Here is a 24,537-nt window from a genome sequence, read left to right as displayed (position 1 = left end):
ATATTCTTGGAAAAAGTTGAATTTTTTATTCATTCATGAGGAATGGGTATGGAAGAAAATGTCTTTTAATTTTTTTTTAAAAAAAATACATTCTCAAATGGCTTTTAACTTTTTCTTCGTGTTTTAACATGGTCATCCTCATATATTCTTTGTCGCAGGACCTTACAAGCTTCTCCATCAGATCAATGTTCTGTGTAGCTTCTGAGAAAGGTCAACTTTGAACTACTGAGACTTGCTTCTTCATGATATCTCTAGTCAGATATTTTTTTTTTGAATTAGAACTATACACTGAGAAGTTAGTTACACTAAATCTAACCAAATAAAAACTAACTTTTTTACAGCAACATAGAACATACTGAGAATGTCTTTTTTATTTAACAAAAGAAAAAAAATTGCCCTGTTTGTTGTTCTTGATTTGGGAGTTACTGCATGTTTGTTTGAATTTGTTCCCCTGTTTGTTGTTCCTGATTTGGGAGTCTAAACCATTTTACTCTTGCTTCTGTGTCATTTTTCAATTTGGAAGTGCTTTTCAAGATGGAGAAGATGGAGACGAGGATGAAAATGCACAAGAGGAGGATGAAGAAGATATTAGTCATGATGATTATAATCAGGTTCCACTATAACCTCTACTTTAATGTGTTAATTTTGCCATTCTAGGACTCGAGATGGTTCTTTCTCATTCTCATCTTTATGATGTAGTAATAATACATTTTATTCTCAAAAACTTACCCAGCAAAATTTTCAAATTGAAGTTAAAGAAGCTATAAACTAAACCTTCCAGGTATATGGTTTACTGTGTCTAAATGAAAACCATTTTGTTGAAATATGTCAAGGGTTGAGCATGACCTTTAAAATTTTAAATTTTAAAAGAGATATACTGAAAACACCTTTAATTTTTAAGTTGATAATGGAGGCAAGTTTCTTAGCTGTGGCAGTATAGCATCTTGATCTTTCCCCCTTCTTTATAGAGAAATTAAGTGTCTCTCGTTAACATATATAACCTTGGCAAATTGGGCTTTGTGATTGTTCAAGATTCTCCAGACACAACTGATGATTCATTAGCTATTCACAATTGTACTGCCCCTTCTGACCCGAAACCAAAATATAAAACTGAAAAAGATAAAAAGAGTAGGTTTGGAGAAGAAAATTAGTTTGTTTTGTTTTGTTAGGTTTCTTTGAAATTTTAAGTGGATTCCATATCAAACTTGGCACTTAGATGACGAAAATTGTGATGTTTGGTTTATCTTGCTCTTGCTATGAGATTTGTTAGGTTTCTTTTAAATTGCAGAAGTGAATTTTATATTAAACGTTCCATTTGCTTAAATGTTGCAAACACATATTGCACTTTCTTCCTTTGACAATAGGTGGTGGTAAAATTGGATTTTTTTTAAGTTGCTTAATTTGATGATGCTGGTTTTGGTTTATAATTCCCTGGCACACTAACCTCCTTTTTTTCTTGGATTTTGCATGTTGAAATGCTGACCCAATTGGGTTCTCTTGCTTGAATTATGAGTACTTCATTTCTTTCATAAGGGCACTTAGATCCTTATATGTGTATTTCTTTTGATGGTTTTTGAAAATACCTTTTTTCATAACATGAATGTGCAGGTAGCAAGTGCCATGACCACTTTTGTGTGGATGAAGATGAGGCTGGAGACTACATTACAAGCCCACTTTTGTAAGTATATAATCTTTCTAAATTTTAACATGATTTGTCATATTTTTCTTTCTGAGTATATTAAGTAAATGTCACACAGCCTTGAATGACTCAATTACCCTAAATGAACTTCAATTTCTTTTTCCCTTTTAGGCATGCAATGCTACAGAAGTTGTCAGGAATTACATTCAAATTGTATTCGTTTTAAAGTGAAACTTTTACCATTTATATTTATTTAAATATTTAATTATAAATACTGATTTTCATATTATATAATAATATTTATTGATTATTAGCAATATTGAAAATATAAAAATGATCATTAATTAATCAATTTTTAATTGCAGGTTATTAAATATTTAACATCATTTCTTAACTAAGCACCGATGTCGGAAAGCGCTATTTTACATCGTTTCTTATGATAACACTGATGTAGAAGGTCTAACTTCTACATCATTTCTTAACTGAGCCCCGATGTCGAAAAGTGTTATTTTACATCGTTTCTTATGATAACACTAATATAGAAGGTCTAACTTCTACATCGTTTCTTAACTGAGCATCGATGTGGAAAAGCACTATTTAACAGCGTTTTCTTTGATAACACCGATGTAGAAGGTCTAACTTCTACATCGTTTCTTAACTGACCAACGATGTGGAAAAATGTTATTTTATATCATTTTCTATGATAACACCGATGTAGAAGGGCTAACTTCTACATCTGTTGGTACGTTAGGCCCGATGTAGAAAATGTTGACTTTCTACAATGGTGGTTGGAGGACCGATGTTGAAACTTTTAACTTTCAACAACATCCTATTCAACATCGGTTTACCACCGATGTTAAATGTCGATTTCCACCAATGTTGAAACTTCCTTTTCTAGTAGTGATTCAAGTAGCTCCCATGCCCATCTCTTCTATAAATATAGTTTGTATCACTTGTTACATATCTCATTATTTTATTTATAAATACAATATCAGATTACTTCTATCCTCTCTCCTTTGCTTTGAACTTTATGACCTTTGACCTCTCCAAGTTTGATGGGGCACCAATCCTTTATTACATATATATGCATCTCAAAAGAGATAAACTAAGACATTAAAAAGTCCATATGTGCTAAATGCAAAATCTAGATCCTATTTATCTCTAAATACCATGATGTACAGGAAAACTAGCCTAGCTACCTCCAACACGGCTCCGATTACCGCTTGTTATCATTCATGTTATTTCCTTCCAAAAACTCACCTAAGATTTGCTCTAGATCTTCAGCAGTGTATTTGAAGCACAAGGATCTCAGTTATAATTTATATAGCTAAATAATAGCTCGTACCAAAACCACAAGACAAGGCCAACAAATTAACCCTTGAGGTGTTGAAGGAGTGAATTGGTAACTAGACAAAACTGTCAGAAAATTTATTTACTTTATTTGCGAAGGAGGAAAAGACATTAGTTCACATCCATGGATACTTTCCCATAAAGTAAAGATAAATTGATTAGAATACACTACACACTCTCAAAGATACACTACACCCATTTTCTTTTGATAGAAAAGATAAATAGAATGGCTCTGACTAAACGATCATTGTAAATACACAATTTTTTTCTTCCAGAAAAAGTAGGATGCTAAATGAGAAAATTTGTATGAGACTTATTTTGGCCCCTTAAACAAAAGGAACCACCCTTCCATTCATTCATGCACTTAGAACTTTTATGAATCACAATGTAATACTAGAGTAAGAAGCCAAACAAGGGTCAAACAAGCAACTATACAAGCTAGAAGGAAGAGTCTAGTATCAACATTCAACCTCGTGAAGCCACACTTCGAAAATTGTTTTTAAAATTTAAACCAAAGCACAGGCTCAATGAATTATATCATGATAGAAGCATCAATGGGACCATCTCTGTTCTTTTCTGAAAACAAACTTGCATCATCCATACATAGCAAATGGAAGACTACAACTTCCTCTAACACACTTAACCTTTTTGACGAGAACTTCTACCTTATCTCTAATTTCAACAAAAAAAAAACAATTATTTGATTTTATATTTATATGAACTCTCTAATTTTTTCTTCTCTGGATATTATACAAGGTGTGATTTACTATAAAAGGTGTGATTCCAAGCCATAAATATAAATTTCAGTAGTTTTTTAAAACACAAGTATGTTCAATGATTTGATTAGTGTCGGCACTTTATTATTTTAAAGATGATTAAGCTAATTAAAATTGAAAAGAACAAACTTCTAAAATGGTTCCCCAATGATTACAATGTTATCACTTTATTCTTCTAAAGTTTTTGTCACCAAGTTAGTCCCTTAAAGATCTAAATTGTCATCACATTTGTTCTTATGAAGGACAAAAGTGATTACCCCAAATGAAAAATTTAGTAACAAGAATGTATATTTTGATAGACAAATTGGTGACAAAAGCATTTTAAAAACCATCAGAAGACTAAGATGGTAACATCAAATGTTTGGAGGATCATTTTAGGATTTTCTCCATTTCAAACAATATAATGGTCAAATAAAGAAGATCAAGCTAGCCGAATTCTTAATGCCTTTTTTTATCTCTTTTTCCCTGGTACATTCACAATTCAAAGGATAGCATCATAATTCCAAAAAGTGAACAAAAATAATTTATGCAACAAAATTCATAAAGATCCACATCACATGAACCAATCATAACCATATGTTTTTCTTAATAATCGTCAGAACTAACAAAAAACTGAAGTAACATCCAAGAAAGCTGCAAGCCATATATATAGTAGACATATAAATCAATAGGAAACAACCTCTGCCCAAACATTTCTTTTGTATTGATTGGCATGTTGTTGCACAATCTTCCTACGCTGTTGTATCCAATCGTCCCCATACAAGTCCTTCTCTTCAAACCTAAAATAGAAGGGGATTAGGAGAACAATAAATTTTAACTAGTAGAGAATGTAGTAAACTTCACGTTTCAGTGAAATTAAAACCACAACATGTGTATGAAATACCTCCAAACTGATATGATAATATAATGAACATTGTTCATGAGAAATAGATGGGTCCAAGCAGGGTCTCTATACTGCTTTGATTTCCCATCTAAATTGGTTTGAAGAGCTTGCAATATTCGCATTGTCACCGATGCTAGCTATGAAGAATCACCTTCACCTTCAATTCCTTGCAAAAGTTGGTGTAAGGTAGATCGATGGCTGCAAATATTTATTGAATTCTGGTATGGTTAAATATGTCGAGATCTCGAATAAATAGCGGCACAATTTACAAACATGAACAAAGGAGAAAGTACACAAGGTTTAAGCATTATCCTTGCACAAAGTGAGAGAAATTGAATGGTTGATTAGTAACTTCACCTAATTTAGAATTAATGCATGGGACTTCCCAATTTTTTCATTGAAACATCAATAGAATGGAAAATAAAATTTAGTTAGAAAGAGTTGGAATTTTCAAATTAGTACAATAGAATAATCAATAGGATGATTTGGTAAAGATCTGACAAATTTGAAGGCAACAAATTTGTAAAAGTAAAGGCAAGCTACAACACAACACCCTCACAATTGATCTTATTGGCATTGGGAAATCTGATGCAATATTTTGCAGCTCCCTAAAGCAGCAGATAATATGCTAACTACCATGGACTATAGCAGGAAAAAATAGACCAATATCAAACATATTAGCACGAAAATCATAAAGGGAATATAAAAACTAGTGTTATCAAGCTTACTTGTTTCGCATATATGACATCAGTGGACCCTCATTTAGAAGATCGTGATCCTCAAAAACAACATCCACAACATCAGTGGACTCTCATAAGCTGATATTGTTCCAGAAATGCCTCCTAGCCTCCCATCCCCAACAAAAGCTGCGTGAATACGGAATGGCCTAACAAAAAATATAAAGAACAAACATATTTAACCGAAAAATAAATAAATATGGCAACAATTCTTATTAAGAACAAGATTGCAACAACATAGACCTGTACAAGTAACATCGAAGCGAGCCAGAAGGTCCTGGACTGGCAACTTCACCAACAGTCTCTCCTTACTGGCCCCCCATTCCGCCACATCGTTGAGACATTCACCAAGAGTTTCCAGCACCGTCGAGTCCTTCGGGACCAAACCCTCCCTCTCTGTGGCCAAGAGTGGGGACACGGCCTCCTCCCACGCATACAATGTCTTACAAAGCAGCTCCAAGGGGGGCCCAACTCCTTCCTCGTCGGCCAACAGATTTGATGCCATCACAATAGGGACACGTTGATGATGTGGTGGTAGGCGGAGAGTGGAATGTGGGGATTGCGGATGAGGGAGAGTTGGCAGAGCTTGTTGAAGATGAAGTGGGAGTCGAAGTGTCGGAGGGGAAGCCGGTTTGGAGGGGCTTGAGGGAAAGGAGGGAGCCTCTGCTTCTGACCATTCGCGGGATCAGGGAAGGATAGAAAATCGCTTAGGGTTTTTGCTAGTGAGAGAGACCATTGTTGAAGAACGTGAGTGGATGCGTGAAAGAGACACATGTCTTTTGAATAAGTGAAATGTGTTTTCAAAGACAATTTTTTACAACATCAATGTGTAATGCGTTTTCAAAAAGACGATTTTAAAAAAAAATCATTTTAAAAAAGTTATAATTATTTACAAAAATATCACCGTTTTTTATAAGATGATTTTTGTATAACCGTCGTAGATCCACCGTGATAAAAAATATTTGTTTTTGTAATATAAGTTTACTCTATTTAATAAGTCTATCTTTAAAATATCTTTCATTTAATAATTGATGCAACTTATATTTAAATTCGGAGGAAATAATTCATATAGCTTTATCTTTGATTGTTAGTAGGGCCTACTTCAATTTAGTGAAGAGCTTTCAAATCCTCGTAAGGTGCCTTCATGTTTTATATTTAATCTTCAAGTGGTGAATTTTGAAGGTCTGAACGGTAAAGAGCATGAGCTGTGTTTCGCTAAATTTGCAATGGATCATGCTTAAGACTTGAAGGGGGTGAGTTTCAAATCAACCGCTTATCTTTTATTTCTAGATTATTTTATTTAATATTTATTTTGAAAAAAAAAACAATTCTATTTGGTACGAAGAGTTTTTAAGTACGAAAGATACGAATTTAAAGTTCTGCCTTTCTGTTGGTTGAAACAACAATTAAATAATTTAAAAATTAAAACAAAAGCGCAGCAGTCATTCGTGCAATGCATTTGTGCAAAATATGTCGTACCATTAGGCTTTTCCGAAAAAAAATTTGCCCTATATAACTCATTCCTGCGATTTGTGCATAACACCTTTTTTAGGAAAAAGCATTCTTGTTCTTCAAAAGCGTCCAAGAAGGCAAGTACTTAAAATCTCCTACTGATTAAGAAGTAATAGTAATAGAAAGGTAGTTTGAATCATATTTATGTCTCTAGACCCTCAAATTGAAAAATGGAACGCTGCAGACGTGATACCAAACTCTGGTAGAAAAATGAATATGATTAGCTAAAGAACAATACATTGCAAATACCTACATACCTAACACGGCCTAGTTGCTTTATCTGTAATTACAACATTTATTACACGTGCCCACCCACTGGCTTTTTACCAGCTGCACGTGCCCACCCACTGGCTTTTTAGTTACCATCTTCATCCAAAATGGCTGCTCAAAATTGAGTGTTTATATTTTGATAATAAAAAATTTCAAACACTTACCTCTCATTTCTTCTTTTCTCTTTCAAGGTATATACAACTCAAGAGTACCTAAGAAACATTTTTCCACACACACACACAGAGAGATATATATCCTCAGGCACATTAATTCAAGCCTTCAAGCACAAAAATGGTAACCATTGTGGCTTCTTACAATGTCACTCCAAATCAACCAACTCCCAAGGATCCTTTATGGCTATCCGATAGTGACCTAATCGGCAACCTAGGTCACATATCCGTCATCTATATTTACAAAGCTAAACACAACACCGACACCATTGAGAGGTTGAGGAATTCGCTTAGCAAGATTTTGGTCTACTTCTATCCCGTAGCTGGCAGGTTGAACTTGACAAAAAGTGGTCGAATAGAAGTGGATTGTAATGCAAAAGGGGTGAGATTGCTTGAAGCTGAAACCACAAAAACATTTGGTGATTATGGAGATTTTTCACCCTCCGAGTCCACCGAGGAACTTGTTCCAAAAGTTGATAATACTCAACCCAGAGAGGAAATTCCCCTGCTGCTACTTCAATTAACAAGGTTCCTTGGTGGTGATGAAGGCCTTGCCATTGGAGTTACTTTCGCTCATCCTTTGATTGATGCCACCGGCCTCATTCACTTCATCAATAGTTGGGCAAAGCTGGCTCGAGGAGAAGCACTAGAGCCTAATGAAATGCCTTTTCTCAATCGAACAATACTCAAATTCCAACACCAGCCATCATCCTCACAAGTCCTTGGTTCGAGTGAAACCGAGTTCGATCCACATAAGCATGATCTCGAGAAGCCTATAGCACAAACACCGTTGGGAGTAGAGCGAAAGAAGGTAAGTGCTTCAATCTTGAAACTCACATCAAGCCACCTGGAGAGGCTAAAGAAGAAGGCTAATGATCAACCTTCAAAAGAAGGGTCAAGACCTTATACCAGATTTGAAGTTGTTGCTGCTCATATATGGAGATGTGCATCCAAGGCTCGTGAATCTGGTGAGAACCACCCAACCCTAGTTACTTTTAGTGTTAATTTTCGCAATAGATTGAATCCTCCTCTCCCTCAGAATTATTTTGGGAATGCTCTGGCAAAAGTAGTGACACCCGAATGTTATGAGGGAGATATCATATCAAACCCATTAGGTTTTGCTGCTCAAAAGATAAGGGAAGCAGCTCAAATGGTTACGGATGAGTCTATAAGGTCACAACTACATGCTAGTTTAGGCCAAGGGCAACTGAATCACATAAGGGCTTTTTTCACGGGACATGCACACAGTATTAATATTCCTTTTGATGTGAATCATAGCATTTTCCTCACAAGCTGGATGAACATGCCAGTGTATGAATCAGATTTTGGTTGGGAAAAGCCTTTGCATTTTGGTATAGTAAGTCGGGCTCAAGTAGATAGGGCAACCATTCTTCCAAGCCCTGATGGGGATGGTGTTGTTATCACTATATTTTTCCAGACAGCACTTATGGAGCTTTTCTTAAAGTTCTTCTTCGAGGATATGGATAATATGGAGATATGAAATATCCTGTGTTTGGGATATGCTTTTGAACATTTCAAATTCTGTTTTGTTGTTTTTTAGAGTTGGTAATGTTAATATTTATTTTAAGAATAAAGGACATGATCTTGGTGATCTGTTATGTGAGTAAGGGAAATACTTGTTTTTATATATAGGAACCCTACGTTATGTAGTACCGCTAATAATTTCATGTCTAGACTGTTATTTAAATCTATGTTTACACAGTCAGGTAATTTCCTGTGTGGTATTTTCTTATTAGGGCAGTATTATAAAAGGAGATAGAGATGGATTACAATACAATAAAAAAAAAAACAGAGAAGTGAGAGATATAAATAAAAGAAGTTAATATTAAATATAACTCGCAAAACTTTTATTTTTTTCAGAGTATCCTTTTCTTAAAAGAAAATAAATACTCCTGAGAAAAGTTTCATCCTATTAAATTCATTTCTTTTGCATGATAATGAATATACATTAAGATAATTGCTCGTGTTGCTCGAGTTGCTCGAGTATTCCAGAGATGGGTCAGAACGTCAATAAAAAATAAGTGAGCATGTTCCTAGCTCGCCGCCCGTCTTCTGTTCATTGAATACGAACACGTCACTCACTCACAAAATACTCCACGTTCTCCCACTAACTGGCTTACAAAATGTCACTCACAGACAATCACTGATTTTTTATTAAACTTTCTCCCGTGAATTTAACACAAATGAAGTAGAAACAAAAGCATTTAATTTGAAAAGGGTTTTATTATTTTCTAATTTTTAAATTATTTAGGATTTTTATTTTTAGTCTTTAACTTATTCTTTTTTTTACTGATTTTAATTTCTTAACATGGACTAAAAGTACTGAAAAAAAAGAGACATTGACCTGTAAAAAAATTATAAACTAGAAATAAAAATCATAAAATGTTTAATTAAGGAAGTAAAAAGATTGTAAATCCTTCAAGAAAATAAAAAATAGATAAATGCGTGAATAAAAATATATGAAAAATAAAGTGAAAATAAAAAAATAGATCTTATATCAAAAGAAGCGACTGAGATAGCTAGAGCTGACAAGGATAAACGAGCCAAAACACATTGACCTAAATAATGTTATTGTTCATCCGTCAGGAATTTTGTAGAGTTTCAACTTTTGTGCCACAAAAGATGTGCGATCAAGATAACAATGGAAGAAAATGTTGGACACCATATTTCATTAAATCTATGTTATCTCTTCCATTCAAAGGTAGACCTATTTATTTGTATAAATATGGGTAATGTATGGAGGTTAACTCAATATCTCATAATCTATAAACCATTTATTTTTCTCAAAAAGTTTCATTCATTATGGACAATACACCGTGAGAATTGCTTGACATTGACAACTTAGACCCCCCATCCTTTATAACCCAAATCTATCATCCTCTAATTCAAGAGCACTTATTTCTAGTCCCATAGGGTAGTACAAGCTGTCATGATGAATAACAAATCTAAGAAAAATTACTCTCAACTAGAGAATTCATAATGCATGCCCACCAAAAAGGCCAATGTGAATTTAAAAGGAATCTATGGTTGTGTGCTTTAGATTTCATTCGATCACAAGGTCAGCTATCGTAAAACATTTATTGTATTTGACACACAACCCTCAATTAATTGTTGAATTTGTATAATTCTAGAATTGATAAATGCTAATGACACACCTCACGAGAAACCGTTAAGGTGCATTGACTATACTTTTGGTCGTGTACCTTTAACACACATTGTCAAAACTTGTAAATAACCTTGTGATCATAAGCAAACCAATGCACATGATGCATTGTATTGTTCGTACGAAATAACCTCATATTCATAAGTATGAATATCCAACAAAGACCATCAAGAAACTATTCAAGTGCAAAAACTGATTTTTTTTTGCGTTTCCAAACACCTTTTTCAAGTCATTTTTAAAACTAAGTCAAGATGTGAATCTTATACAATTGGATTCATTTACATGAAAACTATCAAAATTAACTATTTTTTGAACAATAAAACATCATAAATATTCAAAACAATGCAAAAATCACCCCATAAATAATTAGTTACGTTATATATTAAAAATTACAACAATTAATTATATTATTTAAATATAATAATTAAATATATTACTAATTATCATTTTATTAATATAATTAAAAAAATTATAAACCAATAAAAGTCATAACAAAAAAAAAGAAGAAAAAAGACCTGTTTAGAATTCGGGTTTGGGGTCCCAAATTCTAAGTGAGGGTTTGATAAAAGTAAAGTAAAAACTAGATGTGAATTGGGGAGTTAGGGGCTCCAATTCATGTTGTGAATAGTAAATGAGATGATTATGTTAATAATTTGAGGGGAGAGATAGTTGGGTAGATAAAATTATTAAATGGATTAGTTGGATCTTTAACTAGAATATTAAGTTGGTTTGATATAAAACCTTATTTTAGTAGCTTATTTTGTTTAGTTATTTAAAGTAGCCTATGAAAAATAAGTTAATTTATGAGATATTAACTTTTTTCTTCTTCTCAATTTTATACTTGTTATTTTATTTGAATTTTCATTGTATCCTTATATTCAATTTAAAAATTATCTTATCTTTTTTGTTATTTGTCTAGAAAATTACTTGTATCTAATTTTTCTTAATCATGCAAGAGATGTACACATCTAAATCCAAATTCTTGTTGTAAAAATAAAAAAATGATCTTTTTAAGAAAATTATAAAGAAACAAACTTTTTATCTTTTGTTTTAAAATAATATTATTAATAAAGTATTTAAATGTTAAAAATTTACTTTTAAAAAGTATAATGCTAATAAAGTTTATTTAATTTAATGTTACTTCTCCAAAAAATAGAAAATTTAATTTTTCCATTTCCATATTATAAAACTAAAAAATTTGTTATCTTACTTTTTAAGATGATAAGTTATTAGATATAAATTCAAATATTAAAAATATTTAATATGTCATTTGACATTTATTTATAAGTTAAGTTATTAGTTAATCTTACCGAACATTTTTAATTAAATCAGTTAAATTAATTAAATCAATTAGCTTATAAGATTTTAGTTTTTTAAATGCTACTTATAACTTACAAATTTTAGCTAATATATCAACTAATTTTTTTTCAAACATAACTTATATATGAGTATTCTTTATTTTTCGTGTGACACTGATAAGCAAATCCATTTTCAGTTTAGGTTTTGGGTGAACTTATTTACATTATCTTTAGGGTACATGAATAGGTATGTGGGATATATTTATAAATTTTTAGTTTATTCCGATTATTATTTTTGGATAGCTTACGCAAGTATTTTATATGAAATTAGCTTAACTCAATTTTTTATTTAATTAATGTAAAAAATTATACATGAATTATTTTAGTACATTATGGAAAGTAAAAAACAAAAATGTTTATAGTTATATAATAAATTCTTGTTTTGATTATCCAAATTGGACCGTAAATTAATTAATAATGACTTTTAATTTAGAGGATCGGAATATAGCTATGGAATAAACAACAAAAAAATAATATCCATAACTTATAAAAGCTGTTTTAGTACCATGTACAAGCTACAAAATGATTCACCATTCTTTTTATTTTCTTACTTCTAAACTTTTTTTTTTTTAAAGAAATGCATTTTCTTTGGAAATTATTTTGGGATCACTTATGATCTGTTTGGTAGAATAGAAAGGAATGAAAAAATGTTTTAATTAAAATTGTGTAGTGAAAGTATTACTAATTTTTAAAAACTTTCCTTCATTTCCCTGCTACTACAGTGCATGCAGCAAAAAAAGGAGTTATACATGGCGACATGTCAATGTGTATGACATTCAGTAAAAAAAAAATAAAAAATTTCAACTTGTATGACTTATATCTGTGATGCAAATATCCAGTAGAAGGGCATTGGCAAGGAACCTAAAAACTGGTTTTTAATTATTTTTTAACAAAATCACTACTAAAATTAGAATATTTTAAGTCGGTCATATAGGACCCTATACGACGGTTTTGAACCGTCGTAAAAAGCCACATCGTAAAATTACAACACACTTATAACGATAGTTTTGTAACCATCTTACAAAGTAGAGTTTTCTAAGACAATTATTTAATAATTGTCTTAGAATGTTTCCTCTTCGAATGAGCTTTTTTGTAGTAACCCGTCTTAATACGACTAACTTTCTAAGATGGTTATTACAATAACCGTCTTAGAATGTAATAGATAATAAGACGATTTTCAGAATAACCGTCTTAATATGTCATCATCAACATGTCAAATCTAAGACGATTATTACAATTACCGTCTTAGAAAGTTAGACATACTAAGACGGTTATCAGAATAACCGTCTTAAGATGTCCTCGTCATCATTACAAATCTAAGACAGTTATTATAATAACCGTCTTAGAATGTTGGATAAACTAAGACGATTATTGGAATAATCGTCTTAGAATAACATTATTGTTGTTGCTTTTCTACAACGGTTATTCTAATAATCACTTTAGTTTCTCTACAATTTTAAGACGGTTATTAATAACCGTCTTAGATAGGATTTTTTTTGGTGTTGTTTTATTTTATTTCTTTTGGTTTTTTTTGGGTGTTCTTTTTTTTTTTTGTGATCCTTGGTAGCTTTAAGCAAGACACTGTACATTGATGGAAAGAAAAAAATATGATCATGAATTTCAACAATTATAAAATCATTTAATTACATATTACAATAATTTACACAATAAATGAGACTAATATATATATATATATATATATATATATATATATATATATATATATATATGACCATTACACAATTTGTAAGCTTCATAACATGTATGTAATAAGTAATGGTTGAAATACTATACAACACAATAGCACGTGCAATATGATTTTACTCCAAATTCTTAACACGCAAATGAAATAAATGATATTTTAACAACACACAATTTACCCAATTGTCTAGTATCCAAGCATCCTGCAAATAAAGCAAATTGTAGTTTGCATCAGTAAATTGTAAATATATATGTTTCCCACGTTATTATTCATTACAGATTTAAACGGGTGGCAGTGAACATGCATGATCCATTCACACAGATAAAAAAGGTTGAAATCCGAACTGTTATATGGTTAGTAGAGTTGAACCTAAGAATGACTCATCTGCGAGCAAATAAATGGTAATACATTATGTTGTTTTTCAGAAATTTCACAAATGAAATCTGCTGAAACCTTCATCAGTTGACTGTTATATGATTAGTATCTGTGCATGCATTTAGATGACTGAGACCTTCATCAGTTGTTACACTCAAGTTACATAAGGTTTTCCATGTTAATTTTGTTTCTGATATGTGCAAAATTGAAGGTAATGCAACTAAGTAATTGCCTAAGCATTGAAGAGCTACTCACTAGTCACTGCTATAGCAGATAAGATATTAGCTAATATCTTATCTAGCATTTTAAAACAATTGATTCAAAAACATCACATCTCCAACAGGCAAAGCATGAAGTAGACTAAAGTGCACATTTATTAAATATCACATCAGTACTTTAGTAGAATAAAAATAATGACATCGATTCTTGGAAATTCAGGGGGGGGGGAAGGAAAATTTATACCTGTCCTATAACATCTTCTCCATTGAGGTTCAAGGGACAAGCGGATTTGATAAGCAAATACTTTTGTAGGTCTTCAAAGCATAAGCAATGCAGAAGCACGAACCTTAAGTACAATTACCATTTATAAGTTTCCAAGAAAAGATCAATCACCAAAATTAACCAATAGATGTAAAAAAAAACAATTAGGTAATAATCAAAATAGATAAGCAAATTGGAATATCCCATGCATCATCAATGAGTAAGCATAATGGTTCAAATATCTTGCGCTGATTAAGGAATCAAGCATAATGATAGATGAAAACTACTGGACCTAAAATCAGTTTGTAAGCAACACCATGGCAATGATTTCAATTAAATAAATATAATCCCGTATGTGGAGCTTATAATGTTCAAGCCTAGACAGAATAAATGATGATAACAAAGGTTTAGTAAAAAAAATGCTTCTGCTCACCTTAACTTCACACAAACTGCAATATATAGAACATGCCATCTTCACTTTCTTGTTGATCAAAAGATTCGTTACTTGAACTTGAGCAACGACAGATATAAGCATAAGGAGAGAAAAGCATGTTAGATTACGGGATAAAGAAGGTGATATAGAACATCCCAATTCTTCCTTATCAACCGATTTTGGTCCAATAGTTCAAGCATCTCCATCATGTGCTGCATTGATGAAGTTGATTTGCCTCCTAGTTTACTATTGTTGAGTCCATCAACCTTTTTGTTATCTATAATTTAAAGATATTTTTTGGACTTCAAAACCCCAAGATCTGCAGGGTTAGATGCTGCACACCAAATGTACAATCCAAAGACACAAGTAATCGGGAAAGAGTTGATGTATTAGTATATTACTAGACCAATTAATGTCCTTTCTACAGTTTAAGACTAATACACAGATAGTTCCCATCTTTTACAAGCGTATAAATTGGTATGAAAATAACCATTTGTCAGTCAATATTGGTAGTAGCACGGTAGCATCCCTAAAAAGCCCATAGTCATATATAGGTCTAACAAAAAGTGTAGAGTATGTGATGCACAAAACATACATAATATTCACCCACACAGGCAGAGTGATGCAAGGCAGTAGCAAGGTAGCAGCCCTAAAAAGGCCATAGTCATATATAGATCTAACAAAAAGTGCAGACAGCAACACAAATTATAAGAGAGTTGAACATAGGTTGCAAAATCATACTAGCCTAGAAAAACTTATCCAAAATTACAATAATGAAGCATATTATATTTATTGGATAGTCGACATATATTGTTACCCACCCATTTAATATTCCATTAGCTCTACGATTAAAGAGTAACATTATATAAGTCAAGGATTGTTGTGAGTTCAGTTCATAAACCCAAGAATTTGTTCACTCTCCACTACTGAATAGTTAAAGTAGTTTTTGGGTTCATTCTCGACTTGTGGATACATGGATCAAATCAAACTACACCATAATTATGTCATAAATCATAATTACAAATAGCACACACAAACCAGAAGTTCAGTAGTCAATTTGCCAGAGAATTCCTTCTTAACTAAGTGTTTAATGCAGATTATGTTGGATCAAGTGGCCTCGGAATAATTAAGAAGGGGGGATTTAATTAATTATGAACGTGTCTTGACAAATTAAAAATCTATCCTTCTTAATGTTACTAGATTCAATTAGGCTTTTACTACTAAGTTAAGAAAGTAAAGAATAGAAATAGAAACTTAACCAAAAGTAAAAGTGATAATTAAAAGTACACAGCGAAAATTAAAGAGAGTAGGGAAGAAGAAGACAAACACAAGATTTATACTGATTCGGCCATAAACTGTGCCTACATCCAGTCCCCAAGCAACCTGCGGTTCTTGAGATTTCTTTCAACCTTGTAAAATCCTTTATAAGACAAAGATCCACAAGGGATGTACCCTCCCTTGTTCTCTTTGATAAACCAAGTGGATGTACCCTCCATTTGAACTGATCCACAAGAGATGTACCCTCTCTTGTTCTCAGTATAACAATCCCCAAGTAGATGTATCCTCTACTTGTACCACAAAGGATGTACCCTCCGATGTGTTGGGACAAAGAATTCTCAGGCGGTTAGTCCTTTGAATCTTTGTAAAGGGGGAAACAAAAGATATCTCAGGTAGTTAGTCCTTTGAAATCTTTTGCTTAAGGGAAAGGGAAGAATCAAAAGAATTCTCAGGCGGTTAGTCCTTTGAATCTTTTGTAAGGGAGAAGAGAGACAAAAGAATTCTAGCGGTTAGTCCTTCGTTCTTTTGGAAAAGGGAGAAGAGAATGAAAAAGATGAATAACACAAGTTTTTGATCAAAGAACTTTTCTTGGAAGAGAAAGTGTTGAACAAAAACTTTTAGAAAGATGAAGAGAAATGAATTAGAAAGTTCTATTAAAAGTGTTGAAAGAGATGAAAGAAGATATTGAGAGATGTTGAAAGATTGATTCAAGGATGTTGAAAAAAGATGATGTAAAAGATAGATGATTCAAAGATGATTGATTATTGATTGTTATTGAAACTCATGCCATGGTCGCATATTTATAATCTCTTGATGACTCAAGTCAAAGCTTGTGACTCTTAGCAATTTCTTTAAAACTAGTCACTTAAAAAGTTGTGACTTTTGAAAGAATCTTCAGAAATAAGTCACTTGAAGAATTGTGACTTTTGGAAATGTATTTTTCAAAATCAATCACTGGTGATCTATTACCATTAAGGTGTAATCGATTACACATCAACAGATGTGACTCTTTATTTTGAATTTTGAAAATTAAAACGCTTAGAAGCTCTGGTAATCGATTACAAGTATTGTGTAATCGATTACACAAGTTTAAAATACTTTAAAACTGTTTAAACATAAGTTGTAACTCTTGAAATTTGAAATCTTAACATTTTAAAACACTGGTAATTGATTACTACCTTCTGGTAATCGATTACCAGAGAGTAAAACTCTTTGGTAATGATTTTGTGAAAACTTCTTGTGCTACTCAATGTTTTGAAAAAACATTTTAGTACTTATCTTGATTGAGTCTTCCCTTGATTCTTGAATCTTGAGTCTTGAATCTTGATTTTGATTATTCTTGAATCTTGATTCTTGAAACTTGATTCTTGAATCTTGAATCTTGATTCTTGAAACTTGATTCTTGAATATTTGGATTTTGCTTGATTCTTGATTCTTTGGCATCATCAAAATAACCTTGGAAGACATTGGTTCCACAGACTACCCAAACGAATTCAAACATTTTTTTGCAGCTTATGGTCTCGTGGCTCATTAAGGAAAACAATTCATTTTACCAAGAAGCTCTATAATGATATCCAATGAGTTTCCCTAAAACTCTCATTTAACTTAGCAATTACGTAAATGAAAATTCTAAATTCTCAAGAGACCACCTAAACCATTATCTGCAATGATCTCCAAACAGAACCACCACTAAGTTGCAATTGTTAGTGGTATGCTATGTTAAAACAGTTGTACGAAACTGCTAATTTTTGTACGAAACTGCTAATTTTTATACGAAACACATTTTCCTTTATCTATTATTAATAGTATAATGTTTGTGTATTGGTCTAATTCCACATTTTTGTTAAAATCTTAAAAGTGAAAGGTTCAAGACGATGTTGATGGTTCAGTTGGCAATTGGCATAATGACCAGCAGACAAAAGCTATCTCCGTCATCCATGGATATGTCATCGGAAAACATACATAATATAATTCCAACTTCCACATCTGCTTAAATGTCACCCATATTCATACATTGAGGCTGTAAAAATTAAGCATAATGTTGAAGCCATTGCAAAATTGAATGTCACCAGATTGAACATTCAAGTTATATTCCATTAACACTTGAACATGTCCCAGATTCAACAAAGGGGTTACTGTACATGTATCAGCAATTTAATAGTAATTGAGAAGAGGATAATTTAATTAAGGAGTGGATAATAAGCAGGAAAATGGGCCACTCATAAGCTATGTAGAGACAACTCCATACAACATTATATTGAACACCATGTAAATGGTAAGCCCAAAATAAACTAAAAATAAAAATAATAGAAAACGAAAAGGAACCCAAATTGGACATCAAGATTAGAGACACATGAAACCAAAACCTTGAATCAGAAAGCAACAATAATAGATCTCATTACACTTTCCCCCAACCCACATGAAATCAGTAAAATGAGCATAAAGTAGGTGAAAAGTTGAAGATTGGGTTACCAGGGGTGTGTAGAGACCCATAACAACATACTGATATACATCTTCTTCCCAAGAAAAGGAGCAAAGAAGACATAGAAGGCAAACCCCAGAGTCATATACACAGCAATAGGCACCACCTTGACACATAAAAGAAAATTTGTCAAAATGACAAAACCCCGACAAAAACAACAGTAACAAATCCCCACAAAAATAATAAAAATCAAAACTTTACACTCACCTGGAGACAATGAAAAGGTAGCTGCCACCAGTCATAGTAAATAAGGAGTGTAATAAGTGGGTAAGATATCTACGGAAGGGAACTACAAGTAGAAGTTCCAAAATTTCTATATATGATTTGTTACTCTGAAGAGAATGATGAGGTAGTTATTCTGTTAAAAGTGATGCTCTTGCTCGCTACGAGATTCTACAAAAGGTATAATATAGCATTCATTTAATAAACATTAACTTCTAGTGTCTCTAATGTTATTTTCTCTCTACTTCCCTAATTGTACATATTTTAGTCTTGGCAATGGGAAGGATGGACCTGGGTGTTTGCTTAACGTTTCACCCTTATGAATTCAACACCAAAAAAGTGTCATGTAGGCTTAATAAAACTTTCTTAAGGAAAGGCAAATAAAAGATAAATGGGAGTCATGTGGGCCTAATCAAAACTAAGCATAAAAAATGTAAATGTTTTCTTGCATTGACATGCCATGTTGCAATCAATCTAATTGATGATATGCAAGTCCAGAAGGAGAAAACACAGCCCGGGAAAATAAAGAAAATTGGTTGTAACTTGGGAATCCTTTGAGGGAGTGACGAACCTTGCAAGCACAACCTTCGCAGTGCATGAACACTTTAAGCACGATGTCTGGCGGCGTAGATTCCTCTTTAGATTCCTTATCATCTTTTGATTCCTGTGGCTTTTTCTCTTCTTCTTTCTTTTTCTTCTTCCTCTGCTTTTTTCTCCTCCACTTTGTTTTCCTCTGGTTTTTTGTCTTCCTATTCAGAACATAAAAAAAAAAAAATCAAAACCCAGAATGATACAATGATGGAAATTGAAGAAAAAAAGAGGAAAAAAGAATAGTTATGTAGACCTTGATCATTGGTGTTGATGGCTACAGAGATAAGGTTGTTACTTTGGATTTTTGGTTCTTTTTATTTTTGCAAGTGTGTGTGGGTTCTTTGTTATATATGCCTCAATTGGTTCAGAACCATTAGATTTGAAGAAGCGACTCATTAAATGACGTCGCATCTTTTAACAGGCATGTGCGACGCTGAGAGTTCCTGCTTCCAACACATGGTACTTCTTGGTGGTTACACTGAGTCCCATTGCAACATTACTTGGGCAATATTGTTTACTTCCACCCTCAATTCTTTCTCTGCTAGTCCCCTGTGAATTGAACAAATTATGCAATGAAGGAGCAAGTTCAAAGGTTATTGTTCGAGCAAAATATAGGGGCAATAGGATAAAATAAAAGATCGAACCAATGATACCATGAAGGTCAGATTCTCCTAATTAAAGACATAAAAAAATATTGTTGTAAGGGGAGGAAAAAAGTACAAAGAAACCCAACAATATATTTCATTTACTATAAAGTAAGGCTAGAAGCAAATATGAATTTTGGTATTTAAAACTAAGACAAAAGTGAAAAATGACTAAAGTTATGTGTACAACAAAGATTAAGTACAATTACAAATTAAATTTCTCATAATTGTCACTAATTGAGGGTCAAAGACAAATAAATAGATATTAACAAGTTCATTTGCTAGGATATAGAAATACAGCATATCCCGTCAGTGTCATAAGGATATAGAAAATATAAATTAACAAGTTCATTAACAAGGATAAAATTTAAAATAGCACTAAACACTGTTATGAAGTAGTTAATAACAAATTAACACTGAAAGCCACTTACATAATTGCACAAACATAGGCTCTGCCATAGCTTTATCTGACTCACGAAATTACTTTTTCTTGAATATCAGTTTACAGTGCAAGATTTCTCCTTTACTTCGATCCTTTGCGGCTTTGAATTTCTCCAGGAGATCCCCTATATATTTGTTTGCATCTAACCCAATGTACTCCTCTTAGTAACAATAGAAGGAGTTGTCAGACATTTAACTACAACTTGATTACAATATAACAAAAATAAGGAGAGGAAAAAACACATGCCATTCCCAACATCAACTGCTTTGGAGCGAGTAACAACTTTACGACATTCAAATAGACTAAAGTTGGAGTAAGTTGATAGTTTAATGACCCCTGCAAGTTCTTGGAGGTAAGGAATAAAATGATATAAACTTTGTAGTATAAAGTATAAACATAAGTGTTTAAGGTATGAAGAACTTCAAATATAAGTAAACGGACAAACACCATATAGCATCCTTTTAAGAAAATTAAGTTAATTAACCAAATACATTGTTCTATTTATGAAAAAAGTTTAAGATTAGAATGTTGCAATTTAGCAGCTACTAAATATGTCATGCAATGAAAAGAACACATCAAGTAGAAGAAACAAAAATACAGATAATGAGATTATGTTACAAAAGTAATCTGCCTATGTATAACACAACAAAGCAGTAACCTGATGCAAAAAACAGAGCAGAATGGCTATTTGTTCATCAAAACAGTTAGTTGCCTAAAACAGTAAAAATATAGTCACACAGTCAACACAACAAAAAATCTCCTCACGTCCAGGAATTATATGTCTGGGACCAACCTTGACAGAATGTTTAAAAGCATTTAATGTATTTAATGCAAGGACTTGAATCTCAGAATCAGTAGCCACACCATTTGCTATGTTATGAATGTATTCTGATAGATAACTGCTAATATCTTTACTAGGAGACATTGAGGATGCACACAAATACATGAGGTCCTATGCTTTAATCAAGTATTGTCTATTTTTGACAGACACATATCAATGAGCAAAAAACACAGTGGATATACTTGTAATGATTAAAGGCCAAAATTGACAAAACATGACACTCAATACTGAATCTAAATGTTGCATACCTCTCAGGGTTATTTCTTGTTTGCTTTGATATTTGAAGAAAAAGTTCATGTCGGAGTTCTGGTCATTTCAAACTTTGCTTGTACAGTTTCCCTACAGTTTCAAACTTTGGAATATTAGTCAGACAAATCATTGACATACAAAGGAAATAGGGAAACAATAAGATTTCAAGAATTATATTTATGTCTAGATTAAAAATAAATTTTTTCACCTGGAATCTGTTGATCAAGGGTACAACTCCACCTAGTTCTATTGGAACAACCATTGACATAGTTGATGGCGTGCTGGAACAAACAAATCATTACCAAGTTACAAAATGGATAATGTTGCACATGGAAAAACAACAAATTCTCTTGCTTGATATAAAATTAGCCACACAGTTCAATGGGAAAAGGCGAAAAAAACATGTTGTTTTCTTTGGCTTAACAATTACAACAGTTGTTGTTTCCCAGACTAGTGGCTTGTCTCTAGATACTAAGAAGGCCAAAGATTCTGCAGCCTCCACATTTGAAATTCTTGATAGCAAACCAGCTATTCACTCCAGCAGTGATGAGGGAACATCATTAGACATAGTAAAAGGTTAAATTGAACTTGAACAAGTCAGCTAGCTTCTGTTACCCAACAAGACCTAATATTCAAATTTTCAAACACATGTGTCTAACCATGCCAACTGGAAAGGTAATCAGTAATCATTTTCAGTAACAACAAAACTTACATATAGTTTCCTATATGTTTCTAGTGTTGCTTGTTAATAAAAAAAAACATAGTTTCATGTCAATAATCCATGTAATAAAGAGTTGCACAAGGGGAAGGGAAGAGTGTTAAAACCTAGCACCTAATCTTTTTATTTTAATTTTAAAATTCACAAATGTGAACCTGGATAGCCAAGGCCAAGTGACTATTGCAGTCAATAGACATGCTCAACCCAGTCATATTTATAGCACTAAGGCAAGGAGCACCTGATACACATGATCAGGTGATGACTTATCATTAAAAGTTAGCACAAAGTCTTTGTTTGTAGGAGTCAACAGAAGCAAAAGTCTCACATAAATAATGTTACAAAGCCATACTATATTAAAGATAACTAGAAGAAAGTTAGGTTTCGAATTTACCAGTTGTCACAACCTACCCTTCGGCGGGAGGGCGACGCGGGGCTCACGGGTGCGTCTTCCAAGAAAGGAAAATGCGCAGAGTCGCCACCAACGTTTATTTGAGAAAAACGTCGGAAAAACCGGAAAGGTGTAGTCTACGAACTTTAATTTGCGAAAGGTCCGGGAGTTATTTTTACGCACGGGGAAGGTATTAGCACCCCACGCATCCGTCACAAGGGACGACAGCCTTTAACCAATGTGCAATATCATGTCTTCGATTTGTTTTATTTTCCCTTTTTTACGTTTTTATGTCTTTTTATGCCTTTTGTATTTTTTATCTTTTTGTGGTCGACAAGGGTATTTCCCTTGCTCCTACGTATTCCTCAATTGTGATGAAGAAATCAGACCTACGTAGTTCTTTCAGAACTAAACGTTGGTTAAGTTGTTTTGATCTTTATCTGCAAGATCGATTTTAACCGCACAAAAGTTGTTTGAGGCATTGGACCATTAAACGATCTTTTGATTCTTTTGAAAGGAGAAAACGTTAAGGCATTGGACCATTAATGATCTCCTGGTTTTGAAAGGAGAGAAACGTTAAGGCGTTGGACCATTAATGATCTCTTGGTTTTTGAAAGGAGAGGAACGTTAAGGCGTTGGACCATTAACGATCTCTTGGGGTGGTCGACAAAAGCGGAGCTTTTGCTCCTACGTATCCTCAATTGCGATGAGGAAATCAGACCTACGTAGTTCTTGCAAAAGCGGTAAAGTTACGTCTTGATTTTATGCTTTTGAACGGTTCATGTTAACCGATAAAAGCAAAGACCATTTAAGGTGTTTGACCTTAAAACGGTTTTTAGTGATTTTTGCGGACAAAGCTTGATTTATGAGTTGATTTTAGCCTTAGCTTCACTTTGGTTATTAGTAAATTCATTCAAGGAAACTTTCAAAGAAAAATGTCCGATTGATTTTTTTGATTTATTTTATTATTATTTTTTTCCAAGATATTTTGATTATTTTATTATTATTTTTCCTTTTTTGGTTTAACCGAGGTTACAGTGTGAATGATTGGTTAGATTTTGCTTTAACAGTGATTAAACGAGATTACAATGCAAATGATCGGTTAAAATTTATTTTATCATTTATTAGGCCAAATAACGACTTAAATAAACAGTTAAAGCACGTTAAAAACGAAAGAAAAGAAAATCGAAAGTGAACGATAAGAAGATGAAAGCAAACAAAACAAGAAATGAATTAAAAGTCTTGGATTCAAACACTTACGGATTGAAGAATGAAGAACGAACGAAGAACGGAGGAAAATCTTCACAAATTTGCTCACGGGAATGTCTCGGAAGCGTTACGAAAGCACTTCGACTCGATTTTTGTTCGCGGAAACGTGTTTTCTTACCCAAAATAGTCGAAATGCATAGCCTAAGGGTCATGAACATTTTTGTAACAGCCCCCCTCATCTATTTATAGGGAAAAAGAGAGGTGGTTGCCGCCCATAGGCTTCTTGAGGAAGATTTCTAAGCGCACCCCAATTACTAAGTTCACCCCCCTTTACGTACTTTGCGGAAAAGTTACGGAAGCCTTACGGAAGTGTTTCGGATTTGATTTTCATCTTTTTTTCTCTTCTCTTTCATCAATATTAAGTGAAATATGCTTACCCAAGGTTTTCAGAAATTTTATGGAAGCATTACAGAAGCCTTGAAAATCATTTTTCAACAAAACGTGGAGGAGCTTGCCGCCCAGTTGCTTCCTCCTTAAGCAACCCAACTTCCAAAATGTCCCGGAAGGGCCTAGATTCAAATTGCTATTTACACCCTTATCTTGA

At 32.9% G+C, this 24,537-nt stretch overlaps 1 protein-coding gene and 1 long non-coding RNA gene across 2 annotated transcripts; one reads left to right on the top strand and one right to left on the bottom strand.

Moving 5' to 3' along the window:
- Positions 1-4,288: 4,288 nt before the first annotated feature.
- On the bottom strand, positions 4,289-6,194 carry LOC102664030 (uncharacterized). The gene is made up of 4 exons (XR_418569.3): positions 5,629-6,194; positions 5,377-5,534; positions 4,649-4,846; positions 4,289-4,544 (listed from the first exon to the last, which is right to left on the bottom strand). It is a non-coding gene; the product is annotated as an uncharacterized lncRNA (long non-coding RNA).
- An 822-nt stretch (positions 6,195-7,016) lies between these two features.
- Positions 7,017-9,068, top strand: LOC102663900 (spermidine hydroxycinnamoyl transferase). Its single transcript, XM_006598064.4, has one exon. The coding sequence runs from the start codon at positions 7,459-7,461 to the stop codon at positions 8,836-8,838; it is 1,380 nt and encodes a 459-aa protein (XP_006598127.1). The 5' UTR covers positions 7,017-7,458; the 3' UTR covers positions 8,839-9,068.
- Positions 9,069-24,537: the final 15,469 nt, after the last annotated feature.

This window comes from Glycine max, chromosome 15 (assembly GCF_000004515.6).
Source record: "Glycine max cultivar Williams 82 chromosome 15, Glycine_max_v4.0, whole genome shotgun sequence".
Classification (NCBI taxonomy): domain Eukaryota; kingdom Viridiplantae; phylum Streptophyta; class Magnoliopsida; order Fabales; family Fabaceae; genus Glycine; species Glycine max.
This window is presented reverse-complemented; position numbering and strand designations above follow the sequence as displayed.

What these genes read in the sequence shown, in the direction of transcription:
- LOC102663900 (XM_006598064.4), top strand. Translation starts at nt 7,459, where the DNA reads ATGGTAACCATTGTGGCTTCTTACAATGTCACTCCAAATCAACCAACT.